Genomic DNA, 27,476 nt, shown 5'->3' with positions numbered 1-27,476 from the left:
TATGAATTTTTTCTCTGTACTTCCTCTAGAACAAAAATTTTTTAGAAAAGTCATGCAGACAGAAGCTTTAAGTCCTGCATGCCAAATCCCAGCAGTTTAGAAATACAGATACATATTTCACACACAAAAAAGTGCTTGTTGCCCTTGTGGGATACACTTAGGAAAGAAAGAGCATATCCTGGAGCTGGCAAGGTGGAGTGTGACTGAAAAAACCAAACAACCACAAAACCCCTCAATAAAACAGCATAAATGGTCACATGGCCATTTTCACTGTATCCCAACCCATGGACAAGCAAAAACGGTATTGAGGGTTCTGCTAAAAGTGTATTTTCTACACATTACCAAGATCAAAATAAACACACATTTGAACAGTTTTTTGCAGCATATTTTTCAGTTTTATTTATAAAATCAGATGCTCCTTTAAAGTGTACAGTTAAAATCACAACTGTAAATTCAACCACAGCTGAATATTGTTTCAATAAAATACTCCTACCAACTGATGTAAAAATTCATTCAATTGTGATTCAAAACTCGATTCAGCTGGAAGATAAACTTACCAATACATTACTCATTCAGCAAGTATTTACCACACTGTAAAAATACATGAGGGTCCCTTCTGTTCATAGCAGTGCCATGAAAATATCTGCACAACAACTCATCTTTTAAAAACATAATTCTACATTTATGAATACAACAACAACAACAAAAAAAAAAATTGCCAGCGAAATCCTCTGAGGGTTTCCAAACTGCTGACACCCCCACAGGGGGCAGTAACTGCATCAGTGCTGTACCAGCATGTTTTCCCTCTGACCACTAAATAAGTGATTTTCCAAGCAGCTCTAAACTGTCTGCAACATTTTGCCAGGCAAAACAAAGCCACAGAAACAAAACAGCAGGTGCAAATCCAGCTGCAGCACTCACTCCACTGGCCTTTCTGATCAGAAGTGCATCTTGCTGTGATCACTCCAGCACACTACAGAGACTGAAAGGTTAGTACAAGCTGAAGTAAAAACTGCCAGTTCCTGAAAACTTATGGAAATGAGGTCAAAGGCTTGATAAGGCATCTCATTGCAAGATGAAGTTGTGGTTCTAGCAGGGTAAAGAGTACCTTGGGAAAGTCTGGGAGATTTTTATCCTAAGGGGATAAAACCTGCTGATTTTGCAGCCAAGACTGTTTGATTTTTGGGTAAATAATTGTCTCATCATCACACAGGGAACTGATTCATCTGTTCATTCCTCTAACATTATTCTCCTGCACCATAATTTTTTCCATAACCTAGGAAATGTGTAGCCCCAGAGAAGAGATCCTGCACCTAAGATTTAGCCAGGATTACAAACGTGGAATTCAAACTCCCAGGCACATGAATTTTCATTATATATGGCCAGAGGGTCTGTGGTATTCACAGCAATTCAAAAACTGTCTGGGCTGTTGCTCAATGATTCTACTGGGCACAAATTCACAGCAGTGGGGGGTACAAGAAGGGTTAACATCTCCAAACAAGAAACACGATCAGCTTTCCACATACAGAATCTTGATCACTTGTAGCAAAGACAGCACAGGACACAGCAAGTGAAGACTCCCAAATTTTACTCCTGAGTTTGGAATAAACTGTGGGTATGCACCTTTGTGTCTCTGCCTCTTTTTATACAGCTGGGATAATAAAAGTCATCTTTTTGACATGCTCATGGACCTATGGATCAAAAGCATTATTCAAGTGATAGGTACATATTGCCATTCTCCTGAACCAAGTCTCACTGTTTCACAAAAGAGATGAAACGTCTGCCTGCTAAGACATTGCAAATCAGCTCATTTTCATACTTGGGAAATAAAAAGAAAACTTCCAAACTCAGGAAATAAAAATAATGTACACAAGAGAGTCTACTGTTACCATAACTTTCCTTCTGGCTTAGGGTTCCAAGCTGTTTTGAAGGAGACAGCTGTCCTTACCTGAAATATTCAATTTAATCTATTTCACTAAATCTCAAAATGCATTGAAGCAATCATTTTAATTTAAGCACAGCTAAGTAGAATGGATTCTAGTGAATAAGTCTAATTTGACAGATAAGTTAATTAAGAAGCTTCCCAATCAAGAAAAGAACCCTTATACAAAGTATCTGATTACATGTTTTAGAGCAAATATTTTAGGCAGTGTGCTTACAAAGCAGAATACCATGATTGGAAAATGCTGTAAAAAGACTAAGAAAGGTGTAAGATATTGCCCACATCTTTCTACTTGAATACATGACCTGCTACATGCAAACACCTACTGAAGTCTCTTATTTTAAGAGGTGTTTGATGTTTGAACACAAGCAGTACTGAGGATGCTGAGGATGTGTGGACCTCTGCTGATTTACAACACAAGAAAGAAAACAAGTTCAAGCTGAAGAAACTGAAAGACAAAGAAATATAGCTTAAGAATAAATAGAAACCAACAGGTATAAACAGAGCAGGCAAAAACACTGAAAAAACCCCCAAATCCATAAAAAGAATGCTGCCTGAGTCAAATTAGCCTTGAAAACTCAAAATTCTGTAAAAATAACTTTCCTTAAAATAAACTTTAACAAGAAAGATTGTCACTGGATTGATGTTTACGAGTAAAGAAACCTTTAGATAAATATAGTTTTCCTTCAATGACCTGCAGATCCCAGTATTTTACTTGAAGCTTACCAGTAACTGAAACTAGAGAAATGAAAATATTTCACACAGCAGCAGAAGGACTACACAGAACGAAAGGGTAAATACCATGTTACATTCTAAACTCTTTGCTGAGAAAGCAAAGGTGAGTAATAACATCACAAGGAAAATCTGATTACATCCAGCTTTTGATAAACAGAGGGGAAATCAGACAAAATTTACCAGGTTTTCAGCCAAGCATGTCCTGTTTGAAGAGCACTTTGAGACATTAATAAGAACAAGTCCTTTTACATAGTGGAAGTGGTTACCATGTTCTGAATTACAAACTCCTTTTTCATCCATGGATTTCAACAGCCAGAGACTCCATTACAGTGAAAGAGGTTAAATCTTATGCAGGAAGTCAACAGTGCTAAGAAATAATGAATATGTGGCTTGATGCTCAAGCTTAGCTCCACAACATGTGAGTTTTGAAAGCAGAAGAAATGAAATTAATTCTTTTTGGTTTTGGCATCACCACAACAAAAACAAATCAGAGAAACTGCTTAAATAATTTCTTATTTGTTATGTCTGGACCAACTCCTCTAACCACTCAACAAAGAAAACATTAGATACAAACCCATCTTCCCAAGCACTACCAACATAAGATAAAAGATTGCATGTAACTACTTTAATTGATAACTACTTGCCTTGAGAGAGAAAATTTTCCATGGGTCTGTTTTTAAAAAGCAGAGCCTGTGGACTGATACTTTTGGGTTGGTTGGGTTTTTTTTAATTGCTGTATGTAATTTCATCTCTGGTGTATTTGCAAACCAGTTATCCTTAATTAATTTATATATCTGTCTTGATAAAAACAGCTTTAAAATCAAGAGCTGTAAAACACCTTGACTCCAAAACACACATCACAAAAAACATAGGGAATAATTTGCTTTTTTTCACTTCAGTTTACTTCTTTTTGATGGGCACAAGCTGGCAAAAGGCATTTGATGCTGAACAACCCAGCCAGTTTCAGCTGCTCTTTAAAAAGCCTACTGGATTCTCAAACCAGCTACATCAATTTCAGAGCCTCAGAATATTTGGATCTTTAGTTTAGACCTTTAAATATTGAACAAAAATGAAGAGTAGTGTAGCTTGGCTTCACTACATCCACCTTGGAGAGTAAACACGCTCTGATCAGTAGGTTCATCACCACAGGTTGTTAAACACTGCATCTTTTCACACTTACTTGCTAACTTCAAAAGAACAAACACCCAAACCAAAAAAATCTTTGTGTTTCGCCCATCATTGAGCAGTTGAAGGTTACAAACATAACCCATTCCATGTCAAGTCTGTGAGGTCAGAAAGTGAAACAGCCTCCCACTGAAAGATTGCCTTCAGAGTCATGCCAGGAGTGGAGGGGTGATGGAGGAAGATGGAGTTTCATGTGTGCCTGCTCATGTTGGTACATGTGGCCATGGAGCCTCACTGCTGGCATGGAGCAAAGCCAGAGGGAAGAGGGTGGGAATGACACCAAGCAGCTGCACTGACTCAGGTGCTGATGCCCTCAGCGTGGCAGGGCTGGAGGTGGCTCTCCCTTGTTCTCCATGCTGTCATCAGCCACTGCAGCCTCACAGCTTGCTTCCCTGCTGTCACACGTAACACAGCCCTTGGTAAAGGAGCAAGAAACAGTAGTTTAAATTATTTTTATGAGTATATTTCAAAGGGTCAAATCCTATGGAATGATACATTGCAATCTCTTGGAATCTCTCACCAGTGGGGTGAGGCCTCTCTAAAAGCAGAGATTAATTATACAGGTATCCTGCAGATACTTGCACCTGCCATTTACCTTGCCTCAGTTAATTCGGTTAGTGGAACATGCAGTTCTACCTTTGAGATAAAAAAAGCATGTGACTTTCTTGAATTTGAAGCTCTTATCATTCAGCTTTATAAGCAAACTCCTTATTGAAGATTTGGACTGCAGCCTGAACAGTAGCAACACTGACCAACATAAACAGCTGGAATGCCTGAGTGTATTGATATTTTTCTTGTTCTTGAGAAACAGTAGAATATTGAAACAAAGTCTCCAAACAGAAGTCCTGTATTTCTTGCTACTGTCAGAAGCCTGGCTGTGTTTGCAAAATCACTATCTGCACTGGAAAACATGGCTTTCTGCTTAGGAACAGTTTCAGGACCTTAGATAGAAAATAGTGGTATTTGCATAGCAATACATTTCTTAACATTTGAGATTATAAACACTCAATAGAATTTTCAACACAATCACTGGACATAATTGTGCTATCTGAATCAAAGACAGTGTTCTTAACCACAACAGGACACATGTTATCAATGAGGTACTAAGAAAACAAAGACCAGTTTTCTGGTCTTTTTCCATAGCCAAGGACATACATGTCTTAGTTTTTCTTCTCTAAGACTAAATACCGCATCTGAGAAGCCACAGTTCACAACCCCAGCCAAACATGCAGTGCTAAAACAGACAAGAGATTTTTCTGGTACACAAGTACATTAACACAGCCTTGAAATTTTCTGTACAACTCAACACTGAAGCTCTAAGTCTTTGTGGGATTAGATCTGTCTTGCCATTCTCCATAGCACCTGGGAGCCCTTTAAACTGATTAAGACATTCTCTAACACATATCAAGGCAAACCAGAAGCAGTTCAGCAGTGCACAGGAGTTATACCAGCTAAAATAATGAAGTTCAAGATTGAATGAATGAACACACCTACAAAATCTGGCTATTTTTGTGCTTCTTACAATACACCTGACCCTCCTTTGTGACTGAGCATTTTTCAGCTTCCTTAACGCCTGATCTAATTTTTACTGATATCCCAGCATTATATGCTATTCAATTATAGCAACAATTTTACAAGAAAAAGAGCAAAAGACTTAATACCAAGAGAAAAAAACCAACTCTAGATGCCTCACAGGAGATCATGACACCCACAAGCCAACACTAGATGGCCCTGGCTGGAAAAGCCTGGGCTGACCAGGGCAGGGTGACCTGCAGCTCCTTTCCCCCTGCTCACCTGGGTGCTGATCTGCAGGGGAACAGTCTGGGTCCTGATCCAGGAATGCACCTCTGCAAGCTCCTTCTTCTGCCCATCTGTGAACCAAGGCTGCTGCTTCTGCATGACTGCCAGCTTCTCCAGATCCTGCTTTAGAACCTCCTCTTTGATTCTGCAGGGAAGAGACCCCTGTGAGCACAGCTGTACTACACAAGCAAGGCAGGCACTGACATGGTGAGAGTCTCTTCACCACAACCTAGACAGCATCAGCTGCTGAAAGGGAACTGTACTCATACCTTGTTTGCTTTGTAAGGCTGGGCTCACAGTCTGGGGTTTGTTTGCTGTTGGTTTTGTTGGAAGTTTTTGGTTGTTTGGTGTGGATTTTGTTTTTTGTTTTATGGCTTTACGTGGTGCTTTTTAAAATGTGGACTTCAATTACAATTTTTATATATATATACGCAAGCTAATTACAAGCAACTTGCAAATAACCTGTAGTTTTACCCTTTTATGCATTCAAAGTACAGGACAATAATATTAATTGTCCATTAATACTTCAGCAAAAAAGGTTACATGTTACCTTATTTTAACAGATAAAGGAATGGGAACAAAATAGATAAAAGTAAATAAACAGCCAGGCTTAAACTTCACAAAAAAACCTAAGACACCTTCTTGAAGTTTCATTGGTATGTATGCTGTTTCCAGTCTCACTTTAATCCTATAGTTCCATGCACAATTCCAATCTACATGTCAGAAATTGTTGATGTTTTCCAACCTGTTTGGCATTTGGTAATTCATTAGAAATCTCTCAGGTGTGTCATCCATCATCACCCAGGCTGACTCATGGTTCGATTTACAAGCTGTCCCTTTTTCTTCTGCTTCCTGATTCTCCTCTTCTTTGGAAGCTTCAGAAGAATAATTACTGGCAAAATACTTGCTGCTTTTCCCACTACCTGCTGAGAATGACCATGGAAGGGAAAAAAAAAAAAAAAGCAGATGCCTGGAAAATCCCAGTAATTCAGCACAAGTACAACACCCCCAGTGTATTCTTGCAAGTTAATTCTGTAATACAAACACAGGTATTCCCAGATGATTGCTTTAGCAACTACTACCTATTGAGAATTCAAAGACAAAAAGTGCTTTCTCTCAAATTATTCAAGATCTCCAAAGCTCTATTCACTTTTCTCAAAATTAATTGGCTCAACTTCTCTGCTTCTGAGAGGTCCTGCTCTAGGCAGACTCACCTTTAGTCAAGTAAGATGTAAAGCAGTATCTAACACAGAAAAGTGATAATGAGACAAATGAAGAGTGACTTCCAGGTTAAAGGAATAGCTTCTTGGACTCACACTTCCAACTACAGTGACTGAAACAAACTTGGCTTCAGACACTGAAAGCTGGTGAAAAGTAAAGGCCACGGATCTTCTTACATGGATTTCCCATCCCCACTACAGTATCCTGCTATTAATTATATGTTAGCAAGCATCAAATGTCTAAATCTTAGGCCTCCCTACCTGTGCCATGACCAGAAGTCTCGTTGAAGCTAGAGCCTAAAGAACCAGATAAAGCTGAACCTGATGCTGCTGAGCCTGAACCCAACTGTGAGTCCTCGTACAACGAGCGGTCAGGAAATTCAAGAGCAGCACTGTTACCACTATCTTCTGGATCATTATCCTGGGGACAAAAAGCAGATCCAACACATCCACAGAAGTTACATTTAAGTATGCAAAAGGAAATTCATGCAGTTATTGCATTTGTCACATGTTGACCAAGTTCTCCTATCAATTCAACAGGTTTGGAGGTTTTAGCTCTGAAAATGAGTGGTGGTTTAGAACTCAGGATAACACTCTTCATGGGTGAAAATCAACAAGCATCTGAACTCTAGTTTACTGGTTTCTGCTGTAGATTCTTCCCCAATTTGTCAGGATATTGTATGGTTGCATAAAGTTAACAATTTCTGCTGACAAGAGAGGAGTCAGTTCCCTTCACATAGTGTCAGATGGCATGAAGCAGCCATACACATCAAGCAAAGGTGCACTACAGGGAAAATGAGAGTCTTCCCCTGATTCACTATGCGAAGCAACCGCTTCAGCAGCTCCAGGTACACCAGCTCCCCTTTCAGGACCCTACCCTGCAGTTTCAGCTGATCCAGCCTTTCCAGCCCAATCTGGATTCAGGAGGCAACATTTTTTTCCTTGCCTGCAGAGCTCAGATTCCTGCCTCTGAGTTTACCGCGGAAGTTGGAGAGGCCTTTTCTATGCCCATGTATGGAAACCGACCCACACGGATCCCTGTTCTTCTTTCATTAGCTGCATCCCTGGGAGACAGAGGGAGTAATTAGAAGAGTATCTTCCCTTTGTTTTGGTTCTCCACAGAGACTGTGGGACTGGGTGAAAAAGGATGCAAATTGCGCAGCACTAACCGAGTTCCACATGCATAAAAGCCCCAAACCCCAAATTCTAGCTGACAGTTCCATTGAAAAGGCTGCTGCCAGAATGCTCAGCAGAAGCAGCTTGTGGCAGCCTAGACCAGAAGATCTCACATTTCTGTCATTTACTAAGTGCCCACACTGTACTGGTACAAGTTCCCATAAGCACAAGTATAAACTGCTTTCTCCACCTCCTGTGCTATTTGTGACCTGCAGCCTACATAGCACAGCCAACAGAAAAAGCAGCTAACAAAATCTGTGTCCCTGACACACAGATCATCACCACTGTTTTGGTGACAGAACACTCTGAAAGTCAGTTTCTCCTCTACATGAAAAACCTTCATTACTTACGCGTTTATCTTCTGCATGTGGCTTAACATCAGCACTAATGGAAAGCTCCATGGGTTTTGGCAGCTCTTCTTGAAGCAAATTCAGCTGAAGTGGGGAGCTGCTCCTTGAGCTGCTCAGCAGCAGGGCCTGGTCACACTGGCCCTCTTGCTGGTCCTCCACAGATGAGTGAGGAGAGGCTGGAAAGGGCTGATCCACAGAGCGTGGTGCGACTGGTGATGGAGCACAAGGAGGGGGTGCTGGAGGTAACGTGGTGCATGGATATGAAGAGGGGGGATAAACACACTGAGGGCTAGGGAGAAAGACATGCTGAGGCATCTGAGCATACATGGGGAAACCCTGAAAAAATACAGCCATAAATGTGCCTATGTTTGGGGGATAAAAGACTGGGTATGACTGTGTTCCACAGCATAGCTGTGATGAGGACATGGACTGAGGCTGTAAGGAGCGAAGGGCAAGCTGCTCTCCTCCAGAAGAGGCTGGAAAAGTAGACACTGGATTCAAATAGGCAGGAAATCCCACAGGAGGATGGACATTCAGACTGGAGGAGCTCAGACAGGACACTTCTGAGGGAGAGAACAACTGTTTCTGATTTGTTCTCTTCTCACATGGAAGACTATTTCTATTTTTACTAGAAGAGTGGCCATCTGAGCACTGTCTCTGAGGTTTCTGGCGCTTGAATTTCCCATGTTTTCCTTTTTTACAGTTAGCTGGGCTCATCTGCTTTGAAGGGGAATCACCTGAGGAAGAAAAATAAACATTCACTGTTATGATAGAACCAGAGAAAAAAAAGAAGAAAAAAAAAAAAAAAGAAAAACACTGAGATAAATAAGTGTAGTTTAGTGTCAGAGAGCTGACTTTCCTCTGGACAATTCTTCCATAAACCAGTGATGGATTTGCTGACATATCTACAATATTTTTCTTCATGTCATCAATTTTCTTATCGATCACTCTGGCTTATCCCAGTCAGATCTTTTACGTTCTTTCAAGGGGAGGCAACAAACTACCTGGGATTTGCAGGCTTTATTGCAATTAACTATCTGCTTTGTGAAAAGTCTAAGACAGCAAGATCCAGCACTGAGCAGACCTGTGTGGGCACTGCTGCTGTCAAATCTTGGCACTCCAAAGGAAGCATTCTGTAAGCAGCCACAATAAGACACTAAACTTATATAAAGGAGAACAGACTTCATGGCCAGATTGGTCTTGTAAATCATCTAATAAGTCTTTATTTCTCCAAGCTGCTGCCTACCTTGGCCACAGGAATGTCTGTTGTTACTTCCACTTCCTTGTTGAAGGTAAGTCCTAAATGGAGAGAGCAAGACTCTCTGTCGGAACTTGTCAACATAGTTCTGCTCCTCCTTTTGAGTGTGGGCTGACAGTGTCTCCTTTGTTAGCCCCACGGGCTTGAAGTCCTCAGGCAGCACTGTGAGACTCTGAGCATTCACAGGAGGCAGCTCAATTTGTTCACTTCCAACAGCAGCATCCTCCATTGTAGTCACTTCTTTGAAGAGGGAAGAAAACAAATCACTCTCTGCTCTGCCCTTCTGATGTCAACTACCACAAAACCCAGTGTTAAACAGAAAACAACCTCATCTGAGCTACTGAGCAGAGGCATGGGGAGAAAACACCCTTTCAACTCAAATATAGCTAAATTAACATCAACCGAGCAAATTACTTTGCATGGTCTGGAAAACTTCACTTTGCAGTTAGAGGCACTTCTTTCTTCATATTTTCTTAGTAAAACAGCAGCTACATACTTTTTTTTTTTTTTTTTTTTTTGCTTCTTTCTGCATTAAAATGAAGTAACATTGGCCCCACAGTAATTTTTATTTGAATCCTCAATGGCCAAAAGCACATTGTTGTGTTTGAGGCATACGTAATGAAGTTCAAGGGAAAAGAAAACAGTGTAGTCTGTTAAAATTATTTTACTAAAATACCCTAAAAACTTCCAGGCTCAGGTTTATCTTCACAGCACCCTGAGAAGTACTTGAATATTTCAGAATTCACATTCATCGAGGAGGTATCTCAAATGAACAGAACTTTCTCACCGTGTACTTCAGGCTGGAAACATTGTGTAAATTCAAACATCAGTCAGTGTTTTGTGAGTGTGAACAGTACCTGATTCAGGGTGTGGGACATGCACTATAGTGCTGCTGTAGCTGCACTGGCTGGTGACAGATATGACACTTGGAGCCTTGTTGGACAGGGTCAGGTCTGCCAGAGGAGCTCCCACCATGCCTGCAGTTGTCTGGTCTTTCAGCGTCTCTTCCAGACCAGCAGATATTGGCGTGTGGGACTCAACTGCTGACAGCATAGCAGTATCTATTGGCAAATGACAAAGTTTCTACATGGAATTCCATTCCAAGCACTGTGCTCCCAATTCATCAAGTCTCACTGGTTCAGAAATAACCAGTAACTATGCAGACTATTAAATAAGACAGTCTTATATACTAAAAAAAGTATTTACATGCCAGTGCAATGTCAGCACATACTAAATGTGGCATAAAATGAGTGAGCAACAGAAAGTTCATTTAACAACAACAAACAAGAGTTCTTTTGATGCATTCAGAGACTTCACATTTTAGCTTACATTTAAATGGGAGATCTAGGCAATTAGGCAAATATTTACTAAATATTTACTAAAATACTGTTAGCAACACAACAGTTTGAAAAGTGGACAAACTCTGGGACACACAAAAGTGACAGATAAAAAAACCCAAATCAGTTTTTGTGGTTCTAATATGATGGTCAGTACACTTTGTGTTACCTTCCAATGCCCTGACTTCCTGCTGACTTTGCTGGACTTGTTTGTCATCTTCTGAAGATGACGATGATGTATTTGCAGAAGATTTACATTTCCTTTTCAACGCTGGAATACTGCAGCTCTCTAGATATCTGAAATGAAAGCATATCACAGGAAGCTCTCTCTACTTTGGGGGGTGTTTTTCTCCATTTGGAGAGACAAACATTTGAACAAGCCAAACTGGAGATCCAGAGGTTGTTAACTAGTATTTTAAATTCACTGCAGGAAGTTCTGGACACGTATCTGCTTTCCAAGGAGTATTTTAAATAAAATCTATCACTCTTTGAGGGGAAAAAAAAAAAAAGAAAAGAAAAAAGATTACATTATCCACTGAGTTAAAAAATACTGACATTTTATAAACTATATCAGCTGTTTTATATGGATGTTCTCACAGTGTGTAATGAGAAGAGACAGACATATTAGGACCACCAAAATTCACTTAAATTTGTATTGCACCAAAGACAGATGTCAACAAATAGTTACAAACTGAATCTTCGGTCCTAAACTTTTCATTACTGCATAATTCAGACTGAGCAATCCATCCCAATGCTCAGAGAGGCAGAAACTTTACAAACAATCCCAAATTTATCTCACATATTGGATATTTACTTTCTACCAATTAAACTTGTATCACTAAATTTGTTTCATAGTTTATTACCTGATGATACTATCAACACAATTGATCTGCTGATAGGAAGGAATATGTGGAGTCTTCTTTGGATCATCATAAAATGTGTTGCCTGGTTCTGTGCTATCCCCTCTCAGGGTCTGAAGAAAACAGGAAGCAGGGTGCCTCCTCCCTGGAACAAAGAAAACCTTTAAATATTCCTCTCAAGGGCATCTAAACACTGCCCTCACACAGATATATTTATATACACACACAGGTAATTACATACTGGAATCCACATAATGATACAAGGACCTATGGTCTATGACAGCATAGCTCTCATTACAAAGTTATTCTGCATTTTTATCTCAATTTATGTGTTTTGAGGCATGGAAAGGAGAGGGGGAAAGATGCCTGAAAAAAGTCAGTCCCCCCACCACCACCTTAAGCATCTATTTAAAACAGCAAACACAAAGGAAACAGCATATAAAACCCCCTGCATTTAAGTTGCAAATAAAGCTGCAATTAATATTATTCTTCTTTCAATTTATACACCACAGAATCCAACTCATTATTTAACAGTAATTCACAGTTTTGTATACCATGGATACACTGGCAGAAGTCCTATCAATATTGACACCACAGTGCTCTAGGACACCAGCAGTTAACATTACAGAGCAAAATGTTTTAATACAGATTCCTATGATATTTGAGGGAGCATCCATACATCCAGGTTTCTCCATACATTTGTGCTACATACAAACTGCAAATTATATGCATTAATATAACATTACACACTCAGTAACTAAACCCCTACTTCAGTGGGAAGTAGGGCCATACTGTCCAGCCTATGATCATTTGTAGGAGCTCACATATAAATAACCAAGGGGAGCTTCCACACTACCTGCTACAAGCATGTGTGCATTTTCACCAGAAGATGTTAGAGTACAAAAAAGGAGAAGTTAGTTAACCTAGAGACAGATAGGTTCCTCCGTATTTCAAGGAGGAGTTAAAAAGTTCTCACCTGCTGAGGTTATTTTTAGGGATGAACTGGGGGCAAGGTGGGGAACTTGTTTGAGTTTTAAACAAAACCACTTCTCATGTCTAAGCCACGCTAAAAAATGCTATCTAAAGTTCTCCAGTGTAACACCAGGTAGCCAAACTCATGGCTACAGATCTACAGGAGTTCATGTTACCTTAAGGATCATAACTACATTAACTTACCTCCCAAAGCTTCTGAGCTCACACCCTGCTCACTTGCATTCTGTGCCTTGCTCCTCGATGCAATGTACAGCTGCTGCCCCAGGTTCTTTATTCGGTTGACATCTGCACAAACTTGTTGCAAGGTCATCTTGAGACACACAAAAAATGCAAAGTCAGAATAAAATGAGCACAAAGAGGCCATAGGAGCTGACTTGCGTGCTTGTATTCTTCCAAATGAAAGGGAGCAGACCATCAGCCTAAGCCTGGTATCTACTGGTATTTGTAAACTTAATTAATCCAATTATCATGGTTAACTTAAGTAAATTAACTACAATAAAGCTCAGCATTTGAATGTTTTCATACTCATGCCAAACACTGAAAGTGAGAATAAGCTGATGACTTAAGAGCCTCACAAGGAAATAAGGTATTTGCAATGCTTGTTTTAGGACGGCACTACTTCCACTCTCTTCTATAGCAGTCAGCAAAATTAAGAGCAAAAACCAAAAGCCAGTATTCTGTAATTAACCAATTTAGCCTGGACATGGCTTTACTCTTCCCATTTCAGTAAAATTCATGATGAGAAGCACATATGTACACAGTACACATTTTCATTTTTACAGGTGTATTTTCACTACTCTGCAGGCAGTGACACATTTATAGACTTACTGGTTCCTGTGTTTCCTCTGCACAGTTCCCATTGGAGTCACTTGAAGATGCTATGCTGATGTAGTGCTCATAAGAGCCACTGCTTCCAAGGCTTCCATAACCACTGGAAACATTGCTGTGAACCGGCTGTATGAGAGGGAAAAAAAAAAATCATCCTCTGAGAGAACAAAGTGAAGGAAACAACATACTTTGCAACACAGAACTTCAAATAAACAAAGACAATCAAGTGAAAAGTCAGTATTTGTCTGGGCTCTACCACTTGCTTATGAAGAATTCTCTACCGTGCTTCAAACTGTTTCAAGATGCAGATTTACCTTTCAACATAAAGACTTGGCAAAAAAGTCAAGCAGTTTTGGAGGCTTTTTGGGTAATGAGGTGGGCCTGTATCCATGTAGAAATTTCCTTTCAGACCTTTTAAAAGACCATCCTCAAAAGAGCCCACTAATCAGACCCAAGTTTCTTTAGCCTTCACTAAGAAGGCCAGCCTGTGTTCTGAAATTCTTTTGCCTTCTTTACCTGCAGAAGCAGTTTGTAAATTTGTCCTTGTAACTCTCTTATCTCTTTCTCCACGCTGCTCGTTTCTTTACTTCTTGGGGCAAAGACATCTTCATTCAGAGGGCTTCTGGAGAGAGCCAACAGTATTTCACTGTTCATTTTTATTTGATGAAGAAAAGATAGCTACAAACACTTAGAACAGATTCTTAATTGATTTTGATTATTTTGACTGTTCTGCTGAGTCAACACAGAGGAATGTCATCTGTCCCCAGAGCTGCTCTGAGAGCAGGGAAGCTCCAAGGAAGTCAATACACCAGCAGAGACACCAGGTAAGGCTGACAAGCACCTACCCCTCTGTCTCCTTCACTCAGAAGGCAAACTCATACCTGACAAAATCTCATATAAAAGTTCACTTTTTGCAAAGTCAGAAGGCCATTCACAAAAGCTGTTTTCTCTAAGAGACACCAGGTAAAAAGGCAGTCAATCATATTTTCAAATTTCTTGAAAACTAAGGAGAAACGTTGGAAAAATTAATTTGTGTGTTCAATACTAACTGCATTTTAAAAAGACTTTCTCTTGGTAAATATTTAAATGCTGTATCAAGTAAATATACCAAAAGAAGGTCAATTATTGGGTTTTTCTGGTGAGCACGAATGAATTTTAGGTAATTATTTGTTCAAGTGATTAATTTTATGCTGCTTTTTAGCTTTTGCTCATCTAAAACTGGTACTTTGATTTGGACATCAACTATATGCAAAAACCTGCTAAAATAAAAAGCTGGCTTTGTCTTTTACTCCAAAGTAATTCACTTATTTTCACACTTAGTAAACAAGACTAATGCTGTTCTGAAGGAATGGTCTGAAGACAGATGCTAGGCTGTTGTCACATCAGCAAGAGCAAATTATGTTCCTAGTTCAGTACTTAGATTGTTTTGTTTTGCAGAGTAATCAATGAAAAGCTCTTTATTTGATCAATTCCACACTGACTTACGTCCGGACTTTGTGTCGGCCAATGATGAACACAACTTTCCTGCTCCAAGGATTCACAAAACTGGACCAGCTGGTGTCCAGAATGACATAATCCCCATTCTGAGTACAAAATCTAATAGGTAAATGTTCGAAAGGGGGTTGGCCAGCAAATTTCAGTACTGGAAGAAAAACAATCAAGAAACAAGGTTTAGGTTACATTGTGACAGTAGTGCAAGGAAAAATACTAATGACTGGGGTTCTTAGAACTTTGGGACTGAATTTACTTTGATCTCAAACTGACTGCATGAGTTAATTAGTTAATTTTTGTCTAGATTGCAGATGAGTCACATGTCAAGCAATATGATAAAGGGATGATAAAGAATCATAAAACCAACAGAAATTCCTCTAAAAGCAGCTCTTACTTTTCCGGTGAATAGTGATCATCAAAGGACGATCTTCCGGGTGCAAATACATCAGTATGGATGTTCCAATTAAATCCTGAGGTAAGTAACCCAACAAAGGCACTGCTCTGAAACCCAAACATGTTATCACAGGTTATAATATAATTTTGACTATTTCCATCCTTAACCCTGTGCTGATCAGTGAAGTGCCCATGCACAATCTACAGTGAAATTAACTAAAGCAACAGAACATTTCCCAACCTATCTCATAATCCTGCACTGTAATACTGACACATAAATACCCATGACAAACATTTCTGTGCCTGGAGATTTAACAGATATTCACATTTTCAGGCAGTTTTGTGCTTGTTTACATGTAAAGGGAAGAAAAAAAATGTATCTTGAAGACAATGGGTCATGGGCACAATATCAGTAATTATGCTCGTTTTCCACTGTTGATGCTACCACAGCTCCCTATTGCCCTGGATAAGGAAAACTGACTGCAGTTCTGTTTAACATGTGTTTTAAATCAACAAAAGAGATTACATTTGTGTAGTGTGAGATGTTTTCCATGAGAGGACTTACACTAAACTGTTTTGTTTCATTACATACTGCCAATCACACAGTTCAGCCACTTTACTTGGGTCTCCAGCTGCATCACTAAATTATTTTTTTCTACCTCTCCATACATCCCTCACAGGTCTTAAAAACTCAAATCTCTCACCTGTCATCTATGTCCAGAAAAACACATCCAGGGGTGTGTGTGGTGGTGAATATTCTTTTATCCATAGGAATTCGAGGAGCTAATAGAAACAAAATATGCACTAAGACAGAAAACTTGGGCATTACTTTTGCTCGTGATATTTACTGGTTCCTAAACTTTATAATTGTTTGCTGCTTTCTAACCAGTAACTCAGAGAAACGTTACATATTTTTAGGTACTACAGACTTCTCTAAAAAATAAAAACAACAAGTAGAGGTCAAATGCTTTGAGGCCTGGCAAAGGCAGCACAGATATTCTGGATTTGCATGCATGCACACACACACAAGCTGCAACTTACACAGCTGAGACTACCCAAGCACAGGTTCTAAACAAAGGAAGACTTTCATACACAGCATTTTTCTATTGGCTTGGATATTTTTCCACTGGAACCTCCTGACTTGCCTTCATATCCAGAGTGGATTTTCTCAGCCAAAGCTAAGCAGCAGGACTCTGCATCCACATGGACAGAAGTGCACACATGGACCAAGTATGGGGTGATTCGGAAGGGGTAACAACGTGCTTCTTGTTCTTGATCTTTCCCACCCCTGAGGAAAAGCAAAAGGGATTAACACCACGGTTTCAAGGCTCACATACTGTGTGCCAGGGCCGAGAGCCCTGCCCAGAGAAGTTATGCTGAGCACAAACCCAAATAATCAGGTCCTATGCACAGTCCTTTGGGATGCAAGGTCAACACACTCAGCAACACTGACCTCCCTCCTGCTGAAGTCAAGTAGATGTTTTGTCTCCACCACTTACATTCAGAGACTGTTTAGAAATACTCCTACTCTAATGGTTAAAGACTACCTTCTAATTCTCAGTCCAGGTCTATCCACAAAACCCACTCATTCAGTTTTGTGCTTTCCTTCAAGCTAAACAGTTCCTTTTCTGCTTGTTGTTTATTCTGTACCATTTTTAGGGAAAAAAAAAAATTAAAATATCTGTCTCCCTCAAGGTTAGTTTTCACAAACCCATGTAAGAAAAACTGCTCCAGACTTGGTGCACTATTGTTCTTTGACTATCTTCCATAAGAATTTGTCTTCCTAGAATGTTTTTGAACTGTAGCAGCATACAACATTCTTGATGACATCTTAACCACAGCTTTGCAACAGCTGTGGTAAAAATTTGCACTTTCTATTGCAAGTGCTTTTCCACCTGTTATAATTTCAGTGTAGTACCCAGCTTTTACAGAAAGAAGTGAGTTACATTTTTTAAGATTATAATTTACACTAAAAGTTACTTTCTTATTACACACTTAGTTTTGTAAAATGTTTCTAGAGAGAAGCAAGTGTCATAAAAACTAGTTCTGAGGTTTGTCTTTGGGAAAACAAAAGATACAAATGGAAACTAGATACAGCAGAAGTCTAACTCATGAAAAACTATTTTCTTACTTAAGCCTAGAGTGTGTGCTTGTGAAAAAATATTTTTATTTATAAAGCAAACATAATCAAAAGACCTGTTACATAAGGGAAGCAGAGACAGATGTTGTACAAAAATACGGAGAAGAACCGTTACAAAATGTTTATGTATCCAAAGAACAGTACCCCCAACCTAACACTGCTATCTGTGCTCTATATTCACTTCAGGTGCCCTTACACAATTCAAGAGACAAAGGTGGTTTAAGAGCTAAGGTTGTTGAAACACATGAATGAATCAATGATCAACTGAAAGATGGAGTAAGTGTCCTATCTGCTCAGAAGCAAACAGTTCTTACTGAAATCCAGAGATCACCTGAGGCTGGGACAGAACCGCACTGAAGGTTGAAAGCCAGTCTCAATTTTTTTCCTCTTTTAGCTCTAAGATTAGTCAGGTACTAAGCAACAAACAGCATTTACAGCAGTAGCAAGTCAGACTTCAGAAGCCTCAGGAGTCAGGTTTCACAATGGGACTTAGGTGACTTGAGTTTCCACTAAGGCTTCTGCTCCAATCTCTCAAGCAATCTCAATCAAAACACTCTCTGCCTCCACTCTCAAACAGTAAAAGGGGGAGCAGCAATTTTTCACAAGATCACTCTCCCACATGACAGTACTTAAGGAAAACAAAGATCCAAGAGGAAAATATATAAACAGTTTTCCTTCTGTCCCAGTGCAAGCTTATGCATCACTCTGGGCAAGATGTTCAAAATGTGCTACTGGATGACAGCATTAATCACAGAAAGGCCATTTTGTAATGGAGTTTCATGAGCTCACACTGGTCAGCTATAACAACAGAACAGTTTCTGCTAGTACTGTACCCCTTGTCAGCCTTCACAAAAATAAAGCTGTAATAATGCACTTACCTGATCCTGCAGAAAAAGGATTTCACCTGGGCATATTCATATGGAGAAGCTAATAAGATGAGCACATTGAAAGTATCAGTTAATATCCTTCAAAAGGTCACACCTATCAGAACTGTTAAACTCTGCTCTTTCAGTTCTCCAAACTTTCTGAGCAAAACTGAAGTTTCACAACCTACTCTTTATTAGCTACTGAATTGTCTGTTCAACAGTCTGATCCCACCTCAAATGTTATCTCTCCTTTCTCTCAAAGTGAGAGTCCACTCTCTTAGAGAAATTGCTGACCTGGAACTAAATTCAAAGGAAATGCATAAGAAAAAAAAAAAAAGGAAACAAACAAATCAACCAACCAATCAATGTTCCAAAAAAACTTCCTCCAGTGCACCACTGTGAAAAGGAAAGGTAATATTTCCTGGCTTTATGAGCCAAGTACTAAAAACTCTATACAGACAAGAAAACCACAACTCCACTGGGGTGCCACTGCTCTGCTGGGTAGGCACATCACTGGCATCCAAGTTGTGGAATCCCTGGCATTCAAAACCTCCAGATGTCTCATATCCTTTGATACTAAGGACTTTGGACTTCTCAGAACTGATGCCAGAACAGCCCCATGTCAAGGTGGGCAAAAGACACAGCCTTGGACTGCAAGCTACGCGTGAGCTGCTCACAAATAACACAGGACTCAAAAGTCTCAGTTCAGACACATCCAGCACTAAATAGCAAATCAGCTTAAAACTTGGGTTTCATGAGCTGTGCTCACAGCAGGCAGTGAGGGGGCCACAAAGACAAAGCACCTAAGCAACCATAAGGTGTAGATTAAACAACTTCAAGCTCACAATCAGACTTACTTTCTTTTCAAAAAAGCAGCAGTATTTGGAATGAGTAAGATGATACATGAAACTATGAAGTATGTGCCTTTTATTTACCCCAAGTAAGAGTTAAGCCTTTAGGAGATTAGCTAGGACTGGTCCCACAGCCACTCCAGTTTTCAAAGTGGAAAGGAACAAATGAGGCTGATGCACATTGCATCTAAAATGAACTACTACTCTGTCCTCATTCTGCAAGGAAAGACACACAGAGCATTTAGAAGCATTGCCATGTCGCACCTGTCTGACTTTCCATGTTCCAAAGGGGCAGGTGAGACTGATCAGTGTGTGTGTAGAACACACTCACATCCTGAGGGACCAGCAACTCCACAAACCGGGAGGAGTCCAACACTTTCTTCTTACAGTTCAGAATAGATGCTGCCTGCTCAGAAATATGCACTATGCGTCCAGACAGCAAAGAAAATACAGCCACAAACGTGTCCTGGAAAACAAACATGAAAGGCAATCATTGCCTGAAACAAGGCAGTGATAACGTAAAGATAAAAAGGAAAACAACGCCAAAACAAACCTACCAACCCCAAACCACCACAACCTCAGACTGAGGTTCAAAAATGTCTTGGGTAGTGTGTGATCTACTACTCTCTCCAGCGCTGCAGCAGTGTACTCGAGATTTACAAATGCTAGTAAGACTGCATTAGTCTTCTCAAAACAGATTAATGCTTGTCTTTGCTCTGAATGACTGGTTATCACTCCACACACTCCTCCACAAATTTCAGAGGATTCATCACAATTCCATGCACAGAAACGTTCTGAGAGCTTTCCAATATTTTTTGTACTTTTTCAACATTAGCAATATTTTTGACACAGCACCCAACAGTACTGAATTTCAAGAAACACTTCTTTAAAGCAGAGTCAGAAAGCATAACATCTATTGCAAAACATGAAAAAAATTAAATGCAGAGTACAAATAGAAACCATAAGTCCCTCACAACTGTGAATCTGATTGGTTTTAAAAACTTGCTGCTATCTCAAGACATTACTCTGCTGTAAATGAATTCTCAAAGAGGTACTTGTTGTTTCTGGCCAAAAAAAATATAAAAAAGTTAGTATTTCTTCACTCACTATCATTGGGTACTGACACAGCACAGATAAGATGTAATCTTGATTTATCTTTAAAAACCTGAAGGTCTGTCTAGCTAAAATTTAAAGGCCTTTCAATTTTACACATTTTATTTCCACAAAACAATGTCAGAAGGCTAAATTTAGTGAAATTGAATGAACTCCTTGAGTGTGCCTGAATTCTTACAGTGTTTTTTGGAGTGTGTTCAGATGCAACTGCCACCAACTCTTCTATGCTGTATGTCACCACATCTGCCTGAAACACTCTTCGGTCATTCAGAGCCTGGAAAAAGTCATTGTTTGCTAATTGAAAAAAAAAAAAAACAAAACAGAAAAAGCAAAACAAACACAAGGAAGTCAGTAAGGAGACTACTTGGAAAATATTTCTTACAGCCCTTGTACTTTTGTCATCTTTTTGGTGAAGTCCAAGGTGAGTTGAGAAGGTCTGTGTAGTGACAAAGGGAAAAGGAATACTGATTATACTACTGGAGTAATCCCATTTTGTTACAGAATACAAGCATGAACAAGTAGTACAATTTTAGCTACTTAGTTCTGTGGGAAAACACAAACTAACCAATAATTTTTCAAAGTGGCATGGGAATACCATTTTTAAAATATAAAGTTACTATTGGGCACCTCTTAGTTATGGGACTGAAGAAAAGAGAAGCAGTAGGGGGTATCTCAACAGAAGAGATAACACTGTTGTTTAACAACAAAACTGGCAACAAAACTACAGTGCTTCAGAAAGTCAACTCTGCAGGGTAACTGGAATGCATTCTTTTAATGCTACTTGTTGCCAGACACATCTATGCACACCGTGCTGTTGTGCCAGGCTTTCTCCACACGTACCTTGGACCTGCTGGACACACTGCAAGGCATAGTTGAGAGCACTGATGGTACTGGGCTTGTTAGAAATCCTTTTCTCTTCAGGCAAACACCTTTTCATTTCTTGGATCATCATCATCATATCTCTGTGTGACTGGCTCCAATTCAGCTGCTCACTGTAAAACAGAGGTTAAACTTCACCAGAGAATTCTGGTGTCCATTTTTTTTATTACTACCGAATTAAAATTACTCCCTAAACTAACATTTTATGGGAATGGCTGCAGAGTCATGTAATATCCAGGTATGTCCTAATACTCATTCACTAAATTTCCTGTTGTATCTTTCTCACTTCTTTGCAATTGAAGTTCTTCTTCTCTACCTTCCCCCTTCCCAACTCCATGTCATGGATGGCAAAGTCATATTGAAACCACTCAGCTTGCTAAGATGCCTAGCAACTAAACATAAGATGATGTTTACTCTAGATTTGCTAAATAACACAGGTATTAAAATAATTAATAAATGCTTATTCTGGATCTCGCTAAGGTTTTCTAGCCTTGAAGGCTGTACCTGGTTATAAGCATCTCAGGGAACCATGAGGTCCTCAAAATACACCTGATGCAAAGATGTCATGCCTCGTGACTTCAGAGTCCTCGTCATACTTTTTAGCTGTTGACTTCAACAGCAGCAGAACGGTTAACAGATAAAATCTCCCTCTCCTCACATTTGCTTATTTCACGGACTGAAAAATAAGCAGTCAATATCCTCAAATCACAGATTCTAATCCTACAGATGAAATATGAGCCCCATTTTCTTAGTAACTTTTCCAGTCGACAGTGTCATTAGTAACGTACTCTTACTATATAAATCATTACATAAGTGTAAGTATTGCGTGGTAACTTCACAAGCCTGTCCAACGCTGCATACATTAGAGCCCTTTAACTCTTCATTAGATTAAAAAAATAAATTAGCAAATTTCCGAATCTCACGAAAAACGTTATTTCGGTAATTTCTGTTTTGGTACTGCTAAACAGTCTTTAGCTGAAGCACCCATCTCAGCTACCCGAGGGTCGCTGGCGCGCCCGGCTCAGCCGCTCTCAGGAGGAGGCACAGCTCCCCGGAGCTCACCGCACCCGCACCCGCCGCGGCCCGTGACCGCGGAGCCCCGCGGCGGCCGGGCCCGAGCGGCGCCCCGGCTGCCCGCTCCCCACCGAGCGCATCCCGCCCGCTGCCCGAGTACCTGTTGGCTTTTTCGGCGACCGGGCCGCCGCCGGACTCGGGGCTGTGCAGCTCTGTCCCGCCGGGGCCGCTTCCCGCGCACGCCGCGCACCGAGCGCCCGCAGCCCCCCCGGGCGCCGCCGCCGCCTCCCGCCCGGCCCCGGCCCAGGCCCGAGCCGCGCCGTGCTCCGCGCTGCCGCCTCGGCGCTCGCTCGCGTCCATCCCGGATCCGCTGAGCGCCGCAGCACGGGGGGCATCGGCTGCCACGGCACCTGGGCACGGCCGGACCCTCGGCCTGCGCTACGAGCGCCGGTGCTGCAGGGAGAGCACGCGCCGCCTCACGGGACGGTGGGAGGAGCGGTGCCCCCCCTTTCCACCGAGCCGAGCGGGCACCGGGGCGCTCCCGCGCCGCTCCCCGCCGCGCGCCCCCTCAGCTCGCAGCCGCCCAGCGCGAAAGGGCCCCGCGGCCTCCGCTCGGCCTTCCCGCCCCTCCGAGGCCGCGCCTCTCCCGCCGACCCCAGGCTGTCCCCGCTCCGGGCCGGGAGCGCCCTGAGGGGCCGCGCCCCCGCCCCGCGCCGTTACGTAACGCGGCGCACGCGGCGGCCCCGCTCCCACACACCCGCGCCACGTGCGCCGCGCCCCGCGGACAGAGGAGGAGGCGGAGGCGGAGTCGGAGCCGCTTTATTGGAGGAAACCGCGCGCGGGGGGCGGGGCCCGCGCGGGCGGAGGCGCCGCCCCGCCCCTCACGCGGCGATGCACGCGGCCCCCGTGCGCGCGCATGCCCCGCCGCCACGTGCGGCGCCGGCCACGCCTCTGGGCGTGGTCGGGCGAGGGGCGGGGCCGAGTGGGCGGGGCCCGGGCCGGGCCGTGGAGGCACCGTGCGAGCGGAGAGCTCTGCTGGTTAGTAATTAATGACAGGAGTGTCTTAAGGCGACCAGTAAAGTTAGTTAACGTCTCGATAATCAAAATAGGTTTGCTTTAAACAGCAGTAAACGGGCTGAGAAGGCAGCAGGTTTGAAGTGGAGAGGCTGAAGAAGATTCTCAAAGGCACCTTCAGTTGAATTGAGTTTCTTCTTGTAATTCATGAATATGCTCTCCAGACTACAAAAAGAAGAAAAAGGTTGGACGATGTCCTTCAGCCCCTCACCATAACAATCCTGCCTTTTAGGAATTTGAGATAATAGAGATAAATCCCTCTTAAATGCCTTAAATCTAAGAATTTGCCCATGTTGGTGTTCTTAGTTGTATTTTCCCTTGTGCTTGCACACCAGGACTGTGTCTCAGATGTCACTGGTTACTGCTGTTTGTTACTGTTACAACACATACTTAAAAACTTTGTCTTCCCCTTAAACCCTTGGCCATTACCTGAGGACTCAAAGACTGAGCCATCCCACACCTGGCTCTCTATCCTAATCCAACGTTAGTCTCATTTCACCCGGCAGCCAAACCTCTGCTCAAAGCCTCCCGGGCAGGGCAGTGCACTCCTAACTGCCACAAAAAAGCAGGAAGAAGGCAGACGATAACAGTTCTCAGACAAGGACAGTGTGTGGAATCTCATGTTACACTTCCGCAGCAGGCAGCTGTAAATAAACCCAGGTCTGCTCCTGGTTTCCAAGCCCTTGCTATTTTCACTTTCACCTTTGTCACCCTCACTGCTGGTGGAGATGCCAGTACTGGAGCTCCCACGTTATCACAGTCTGCCACTCACTGCATGCAATTGCTGTTAAATCCATCACTGCTGTTTCAAATTCATGTTGGATATACTTCCATCTGAGCACCCTGCCTTTGCTGAAACTGTATTAATCAGCAGATTAACACTGTCAATTCCAAATCTAGCAGAAATCCCCGTTTTGGTCCAACTTACCAATAATGATGATGATGATAATGACAACAACACCTATCAATATTGCCCACATCTGTGAAAAGAAGGCATACAACACTTACTCCACACCATGCAACAGCACCAAGTGCCCCTCAGGGTACAGGAAAACAGCCCCTGCAAGGGACTTTGAGCTCTGTGTGTCAGATCTAACGTGGCAAGCAAAGGTTCTTCAGTCAGCAAGCTCAATCCACTGCTAGCACTCAGAGATGGCAGGCCATGCACACAGGCAAACACAGCAATATGGTTTTCTCCCCATAAAGCCTGTCCCAAGTGAATGCACAAGCTGTTCTGTTACTCACCAAAGATGATTCCAACCTTTGGCAACAGCTACAAGTACAGGAGTCTGGGTGAGCTTCTTCCACTTTCTAGTGCTTCCCACACATTAATTCAAGCTATGCATTTTTAGCCTTTTCCTCTTGTTTCTCAAAGCCTCAGATTACTGACATGCTTCCCCTCTGGCCATCATCAGATAAGATCCTGCCTGGGGCAGCACGGCCAGTAACACAGCTGCTTGTTACTTCAAAAAGTGACGCCATGCTTTAAAAACTAGATGCTGTGACTTAAAAACCATTGGCTAAACGCTTTCTGCCTTCTGAGACACAAACTGTGACAGTGTCCCAGGCACAGTGCAAGCACACAAGCCAAGGTTACCTTGCAGTTCTTCCACCAGTACTTCCTCTTCAGCTTGGCCGCGCTGGTCTCGAACTGGGAAGCCCCTGCTTGCAGGGCATCAGCTCGGTCATCCAGCTCTGACAGCTTCTGATCCCGCTCCAGGACCTTGTCCACGTTCACCCTCATGATGTCAACAACCTGCAGCATTCAGTGCTCACAGTAAGTGACCACACAGTGCAACACGACCACAGACAGCACACAGCTCCACAAGGTACTCCACGTTTTCTCAGAAGCAGGAGCTATTGCCTTTTAGTACATCCAGCCATAAGCTTAAAGAAAACTATGAGATCCACCTGTGGCTAGAAGCCCTGAATGGCTACTTTAAAAAGTCAGTAGTGCTGGCATGCCTTCAAGCCTGGGAAATAATTCCTGACTTGTTTCAGAAGGAGTTGAGGAATATAAACATGACGCCAAGAAATACTTGCCAGCCACCCTGGCTTTTGGATTCCACAAAAATCACATTTGGTAGCCAGCTCTCATGGCTACTGATGAGAAAAAAGCTTATTCTCTGTAAACAAAGGTTTTTGTCTTTACTTATGCCTACTCCTCAAGCACCAAGACTGCAGCTCATGTTTGGATACTGGCAACCTCTCTTTGCTTCCCCTTCACATAATGAAGGGAAAACTGCTTTGGAAAAAAATATCCCTTCTAACTGCACAGGTTTCCTGCAAGAAGAGGTTGACACTACTACCAGACCAGACTTTTACCTCATCTACTTGGTGCTGAGTTTGCTGAAGCCGGCGGTTGCTGCCAGCAGCCATGTTTGAGCTTCCAGGGACATTGGCCGACCTGCAGGAAAGAAAGGCATCATTACACATCTGAAAACTGGGAACTTGTATCCTTGTAATAAACACAGGGCAGTTTCTTATGGGAGAAATTGTGTTTTAGCAGCTGACAGTGGGTGCAAGTCATGCAGTGTCCCAAACATCTTGTCAACAAATTGCTGCTGTGCTAAGAGGCAGCAGTGGCTTGCTAACACCACGCCTGGCAATGAGGCAGGGCCAGCTCCAACAGTGCTCCAGAGGCCTCAAGGAGTGAGCAGTGTGGGATCAGTAGTTTACAAAAAAATAAATAAAAATATTAATACTTATTCTAACTATGTGATTTTCCAGCGATGCTTCTCTATTCTTTTGAAATGGTTGATATGGACCAAGAGAAAGCACCAGAAGGAAAAAGTATTACCTTTGGTCAGCTTTGAATTTGTAACAGAGTTCTTTTTATCAGCTACTCTGCATTTTTAAAATGGACACAACAGCTTCTGTAAATACTCCTCACTACCTTTTCACCATCCAGCCAGTTTTTAATGTGTATCTCTAGAACTATCAGCACTCAATTTCCTCTTCCATGTTCTTGCTTCTTTCACATCAGATGCTTGTTTTTTGCATCCTGGCACTCCAAACAGCCAGCTCCGACTGTTTCCTGTGTGTACACATTTACACATTGGATTCTAACTTGCACGTAACGAGTACAGGCACACGGCGGGAGCCAGGGCAAGGCTCAGAGCCGGCCCCGCACGGCTCAGTGTCCGTTTCGGCGCTGCCGCCACCCTTCGGAGCCGCTTCAGTGCCAGTCCCAGGTGAAAGCCTCGGAAATGACAGCGCTTCCTGCGAGCTTCCAAACGGAGCAACGCCCCGGTGCCCGGCAGGGCTGTCCCGGCAGGGCGGGCCCCGCTCGGAGCCGCGCCCGGGGCTGGCGGGACAGCCAGGCCTGCGCAGCCCCGGCCGGCGCCCGCTCCCGGCCCGAGCAGCGGCTCAGGCGGGGCGGCCCCACGGGCCGGGCCGGGCCGGGCCCTGCTCCCGCCGCCGCGCCCGCCCCGCTCCCCAGATCCCCGCGCCCGGCCCGCACTCACATCCTGGCGGAGGGACGAGAGCGGGGCCGCGGCGCGGGACCTGGGGCGGGGCCGGGCCATGGCCGTGCCCCCGCAGGCGGCGGTCGGGGGCTGCGGCCGCTGGGGGGCGCTGTGTCGGCCCTGCCCGGGAACGGGAACGGAGAGAGCGGCCGAGCACGGACACACGGACACACGGACACAGACATGGGGACACAGACACGGGGACACAGACATACGGACAGACAGACACGCTGACACGGGCACGGACACCCGGGCTCACGGAGACTCACGCACACGGACAGACAGACGTGGGCAGTCTCGCACACACAGCCACAGCCACAGCCACGTGCATTCCGTCGCGCTGTCACTCGTGTCCCCGCGCTCCGTGCAGCGCACGGGGGCGGGAGTGTGCTTGTCCTTGTCCTTATCATTGTCCTTGTCTCTTTGTCTTTATCCTTGTCCTTGGCATTGCCCTTGTCATTGTCCTTGTGTTTATCCTTGTCCTTGTTCCCGCCCTGGCTCCCG

The 27,476-nt window shown here is 42.8% G+C and overlaps 2 protein-coding genes across 10 annotated transcripts; both read right to left on the bottom strand.

Moving 5' to 3' along the window:
- Positions 1 to 374: 374 nt before the first annotated feature.
- PER3 (period circadian regulator 3) lies at positions 375 to 23,170 on the bottom strand. 7 transcript variants are annotated; one of them, XM_041476614.1, is made up of 21 exons: positions 22,592 to 23,170; positions 21,379 to 21,530; positions 20,717 to 20,832; positions 19,690 to 19,891; positions 18,587 to 18,635; positions 16,714 to 16,856; positions 16,273 to 16,351; positions 15,570 to 15,676; positions 15,170 to 15,326; positions 14,201 to 14,306; positions 13,685 to 13,810; positions 13,040 to 13,166; positions 11,867 to 12,008; positions 11,173 to 11,300; positions 10,524 to 10,727; positions 9,655 to 9,906; positions 8,409 to 9,145; positions 7,144 to 7,303; positions 6,408 to 6,588; positions 5,657 to 5,807; positions 375 to 4,277 (listed from the first exon to the last, which is right to left on the bottom strand). In XM_041476614.1, the coding sequence occupies exons 1-21, from the start codon at positions 22,789 to 22,791 to the stop codon at positions 4,176 to 4,178; spliced, it is 3,621 nt and encodes a 1,206-aa protein (XP_041332548.1). In that variant the 5' UTR covers positions 22,792 to 23,170; the 3' UTR covers positions 375 to 4,175. The 7 variants fall into 7 exon arrangements, 6 of the variants coding, with proteins under 6 accessions (XP_041332548.1, XP_041332549.1, XP_041332550.1 ...); XM_041476615.1 differs by having other exon boundaries at positions 6,408 to 6,585; XM_041476616.1 differs by having other exon boundaries at positions 9,655 to 9,903.
- A 299-nt stretch (positions 23,171 to 23,469) lies between these two features.
- Positions 23,470 to 27,172, bottom strand: VAMP3 (vesicle associated membrane protein 3). Of its 3 annotated transcripts, none has more exons than XM_041476629.1 (6): positions 26,973 to 27,172; positions 25,831 to 25,912; positions 25,103 to 25,261; positions 24,751 to 24,778; positions 24,434 to 24,485; positions 23,470 to 23,670 (listed from the first exon to the last, which is right to left on the bottom strand). In XM_041476629.1, exons 1-6 carry the CDS (start codon positions 27,155 to 27,157, stop codon positions 23,532 to 23,534), a joined length of 645 nt encoding a protein of 214 aa, XP_041332563.1. In that variant the 5' UTR covers positions 27,158 to 27,172; the 3' UTR covers positions 23,470 to 23,531. The 3 variants fall into 3 exon arrangements, with proteins under 3 accessions (XP_041332563.1, XP_041332565.1, XP_041332564.1); XM_041476631.1 differs by lacking the exon at positions 26,973 to 27,172 and adding an exon at positions 26,402 to 26,522; XM_041476630.1 differs by lacking the exon at positions 24,751 to 24,778.
- Positions 27,173 to 27,476: the final 304 nt, after the last annotated feature.

Source organism: Pyrgilauda ruficollis, unplaced genomic scaffold, assembly GCF_017590135.1.
Source record: "Pyrgilauda ruficollis isolate IOZ18807 unplaced genomic scaffold, ASM1759013v1 scaffold39, whole genome shotgun sequence".
NCBI classification, from domain to species: domain Eukaryota; kingdom Metazoa; phylum Chordata; class Aves; order Passeriformes; family Passeridae; genus Pyrgilauda; species Pyrgilauda ruficollis.
Note: the sequence above shows the minus strand (reverse complement) of the source record. Positions and strands in the feature narration are given on the sequence as shown.